At 49.3% G+C, this 4,797-nt stretch overlaps 1 protein-coding gene across 1 annotated transcript in view; it reads left to right on the top strand.

The window, feature by feature from the left end:
• The first annotated feature begins 2,924 nt into the window (after positions 1-2,924).
• The window catches only part of LOC116830865 (pepsin A-like), a 10,413-nt gene continuing 8,540 nt past the window's right edge, over positions 2,925-4,797 (top strand). Inside the window, exon 1 of the mRNA XM_075066003.1 lies at positions 2,925-2,972. Within this exon, the coding sequence (XP_074922104.1) occupies positions 2,925-2,972 (48 nt within the window). The remainder of the gene's footprint in view (positions 2,973-4,797) is intronic.

Genomic DNA, 4,797 nt, shown 5'->3' with positions numbered 1-4,797 from the left:
ATTTTCCCTGTGCTAAGAGGGAGGTTTATTCCTATTTTTTTCTAACTTTTGAAGCTGAGCCTAGAAGGGAATCCTCTGTGTTTTAAACCTTTTTATTACCCAGTAAAGTTACCTTCCATACTGACTTTGCAGGTGTGATTCTCTTACTTTTTTAATAAATAAAATTATTCTTTTAAGAACCTGATTGATTTTCAGTGTCCTAAAAACCAAGGGGTTTGGTCTGAGCTCACACTGCTAAGGCAACTGGTTGGTATATTATTCTCAAGCCTCCCTAGGAAAGGGGGTGAAGGGGCTTGGGGGAATGTTTTGGGGGAACAGGGACTCCAACTGACACTTTTCCTGAATTTCTGTGAAAATTACTTGATGATGGCAGCAATACCGTCCAAGGACAAGGAAAGGAATTGTACCTCGGGGAAGTTTTAACTTAAGCTGGTAGAATATAAGCTTAGGGGGTCTTTCATGTGAGTCCCCACATCTGTACTCCAGAGTTCAGCACGAGGAGGGAACCCTGACAAGCCCCTTGGGTCAGAATGTTTCCTGAAGACCACACAGCCCTCCACCCGGACCAGGAGAAGGAACAAGCAGAGCCAGAGGCTCTGGAAGCTTCCAGAGCTACCTGGGCACCAAACCAGAGCCAGCCAGGAGCATGGCAATTCTTGTGTTCCTAAAACTTGTTCCACACTGGAGCTTTGTCAGGTTTAAATTCTTATAATCGAGACATTTGCTGCTGTTTCTGTCAGTGAGCTCTTGCATATTCATAAAATATTTAGATCAAGGCATTGAGTCGCTGGAATAGAATCTCCATGATTTCTAGACCATCAGCATTAACAGGGCCACCAGTGGGAGGCAATATGGAGCACATGACATCACCCAGATTGGGAGATGAAGGGAAGAGGGAATCAGGGATAGATCTCTTACTATAAATTGAAGGTCCCAGGACAGCAAAGACCTCTGTCCCCAAGTGCAATGTGGGCACCTGTCCCATCAGGGACTGGAACTGAGACCCACCCCCTTCCCACTCATTGGACATGGGGCCACCAAATATCCATCACTTGACTTGGACTCAGACTGGACCTAGGGTTCCAGAAGTGGAAGGCTCTGTATGCTAATCCTAATTTTTCTGAGCCAGCCAGTTCCCCAGTTTGTGGCTACAATGAGAAGCAAACATCTCCATCTTCCATTCCCAAACTTGTCAGACAGCTAGTCCCCTAGGTTGTGATGCTTTTAAAATTATGTTTATTTCAAGCCAGAAACACCACTATACAAGTTTCTGGCAGGTTTATGATTATTAGGCCCTGGTTAGTGAGTGGGGGAATGTGGCTCATGATGTATTTGCTTTGTCAGGAGCCTGGTAGCGCTAAATGGAAAATTAAAGTTGTTGTCTAATCTGATGGGATTCTCATTCTTATTTCAGGTAAAGTGGCTGCTCCTAGTGCATGGCCTGGTACCCAAGTCCAGTGGATAGTCTCCTGAGAGGAACAGGATGGCTGAATTATCAGGAATATGAAGTGAGACCTCTCCCCCTTCCAGGCCATTGGGACTTGAACCCACAATTTGCTCCTGGGCCACAGAATCAGTCGCCAGGTTTGGGGCCATCTGGAATTTCCTCCTTTTCTCTCCCCCTAAGGTCTAAAGCATGGTGACCTTACCCTGTTCCCAAGGACGGTTGGACACTTGCTTCTTGCTCTTCAGCAGGAGCCACCATAACCCACCAATGCCTTATTCCTGTCATTCCCAACCACAACTTACCATTTTCTCTCAGACACGTTGAAGGCAATCATGTCACACTCATCCACCATTGCTCCATCCACTCATTCCCAGACAAGTCATTGCACCCCATCCTTCCCTACCCTCAATTGTCCCACTAGGAGCTTGATGGAGACCACCAACATATTTCACCCAAGAGCAGTCAGGAGACAAAGACTTTTGCTACTGAACTGAGTAAGATGGAACAAGCACCCTAGAGTTGAAAGGCTCCATATTGTTCCAGTTGCTCAGACTGTGGAATGCTGTACATCCTAATTCCCAGTTTGCCACCTTCAGCTCTTGGTGCTGACATTGGCTCAAATTCATACCAATAACTAAGGTTAAGATTCTGTCAGGGGAATTTTTAGTAAAAGTCAGGAACAGGTCATGGGCAATAAAGAAAAATTCTGCAGCAGGGGCTGACTACTCCTCCAGCCCCGGCCGCTGCTTCTGCCCTGAGGCTGTTGCTCCAGTGGCCCTTGGGCTGACAGTGGCTCCAGACCTGCCCGGAAAGTCCTGTCATGGAGATCCTGGAAAAAGTCACAGAATCTGTGATCTCTGTGACAGAATCGTATCCTTACCAATGACCTAGAGGTGTAAAGCTCCATACCCCAATTCCCGTAAAGAAACCAATTCCCCACTGCATGGCTGCCTTGAGTGCAGGCAGGGGACTGGACTAGATGACCTGTTGAGTTCCTTTCCAGTCAGACACTTCTGTGCTTCTATGGCTGTATTGCAAGTGGTGCCCAAGATGTGGAAGGCTCCAATCCCACTGAGGTACCTGCTTTCCCAGCGTGGGGCTAGATTGGAATCAATGACCAAGCAGTTAATGTCTCCATATCCCATTCAAATTACTCTGAACCTCTTGCCTTATTCTTTAAAACAACCCACAGGCATTGCTTTTCAAAGCTTAGATGTTCCTGAACTCTCACCCCTCTAGAGGATGCCCCCATTTTCAGGTCACAGCCAAGTGAAGGTGGAAATCTATGGACTTTGAGTGTTCTCCAAAATTTTGTTTAAGGACATTTTGGAAGATCTTATCAGGAAGATTTACATTTCTTATCAGGGTTATTAATGCAATAAGAAAATCTCTGGGTGCTGTGTTTATAAGAAGCAACATCCAGGCATTTCTCTACATTCACCACTCATCACCACTGGCTTGTGTGTCAGAAAACATCATGAAGTGGCTTCTACTCCTGAGTTTGGTGGCGCTCTCTCAGTGCTGGGTGACAAAGTGAGTATTGGGGGAACACACCACTTTGGGCTGCTGAACTTGGCTTTCTAGACAGCAATGTGTGATTATCAAGGGGAGTGTCTGCACCTCTCTCATTCTCTTCTCTACTCTCCATTCATGTATAGGAAGCAGCTGGGAATAACCCCTTAGCTTTGTGTTGTAGCAGAGGAATGAGGAAGGAAGGTCTTGTGGTTAAGGCAATGAAGTGGCATGTGAGAGATCTGGGTTAATGCCTGGCTCTCTGTGTGACCAAGGGCAAGTGACAGAGTCTCTCTCTGAGGATCAGTTCTCTGTATGTGAAATGGAGGTGATAATATTAGTACATAGCTTCTAGGACCCATAAGTCATGGACCAGAACTCCATTTAAATATGAAATTTCAGTGTTGTAACCATGGGTGTCCTGGCCCAAAAGGGGATGGGGGGGGGGGGCAATGGCATTGCTACCCTTACTTCCGTGCTGCTGCTGACAGCAGTGCTGCCTTCAGAGCAGGGTGGATGAAGAACGTGGTTGGTGACTAGGAGCCCAGCTCTGAACACAGCTCCTCCGCCAGCTGCTGCGGCACAGAATTGAGGATGGCAATACCATCCTATGCCACCCTTACTTCTGTGCTACTGTTTTCAGAGTTGGGCCCCCAGTCAGAGGCTGCTACTATCCGGCCACTCAGCTCTGAAGGCAGCGCCACCACCAGCAGCAGTACAGAAGTAAAGATGGTAATACCATACCATGCACCCTCACTTCTGCGCTGCAACTGGTAGCAGAACTGCCTTCAGAGTTGGATTCCCAGCCAGCAGCTGTAGAGCTTCCTGCAGCAGGGGAATTTCCCAGAGCTGGGTCTGACCTGGCCCCAGGAGCAGACTATGCAGAGGAAGAGAAAGTCCCATCCCTCCCCAGTCCATCTGGGACTAGCAGTTGGAGCCTAGCATGTGGTAGGAACCCTCATTTGGGGTGCCCCCAGCCCTGCTGCTCCCTGGTTTCGGGACCAGTGCTCAGGGGTTAAAGGGGCCTTGGTCTGGTTGTGTGTGGGGGGGCATGGGGGTGGGGGCATGACCATGGACCTGCTCCCTGCAAAATTGATGACCTCCCCATAGCATGCCACCCTCATCTGTGCTGCTGCTGGCCTTCAGAGCTGGACGCCTGGCCAGCAGCTGCCATTCTATGGCCACCCACCTCTGAAGGCAATGCAGAAGTAAGGGTGGCAATACTGTGATCTGCCTACAATAGCCAGATTTCATGAGGGAGACCAGATTTCACGGTCCATGACACATATTTCATGGCCATGAATTTGGTATGTTCCCAGGGCCGGTGCAACCATTTAGGCGGACTAGGCGGTTGCCTAGGGCGCCGAGATTTGGGAGTGCCAAAAAGCGCCCCCCACTTTTTGTTTAAATGGTTGAGCAGCCGCTGCTGCTGGGATCGAGAGGGACTCTGAGCTGCCGGTGTAACGACACAAACAGCATGTGCTCCCGATTCCCTACTTTGGCTACACTGAGCATACACTGAGCATGCGCACATGAACTGAGCATGCTCAGTAACCTTTGCTGTCACCGCTGCCCTCTCTTTGCCCTCACTTCTAATTACGATTTGCTACCTCCTCTTTGGGTGGGTTTAAAAGGATCAAGGGGGGCAAATCGCAGCGGGGGGGCTGCCAGGGTCTGAGCGGGGGGCAAAAATTTACTGGCCAGGGGGGATTAAACTGTTGTAGGTAGCGGCAGGAGAGCGGCTGAAGGGGAAAAATCGGGGGTGGGGGGTGGTAGCCGGGGTTAAGCCCAGGGGGGGAGACACTGCCAGACCCTGTGCGGGGACAAAACCCCCGTTT

Source organism: Chelonoidis abingdonii, chromosome 4, assembly GCF_003597395.2.
Source record: "Chelonoidis abingdonii isolate Lonesome George chromosome 4, CheloAbing_2.0, whole genome shotgun sequence".
In the NCBI taxonomy this organism is placed as follows: Eukaryota; Metazoa; Chordata; order Testudines; family Testudinidae; genus Chelonoidis; species Chelonoidis abingdonii.
Note: the sequence above shows the minus strand (reverse complement) of the source record. Positions and strands in the feature narration are given on the sequence as shown.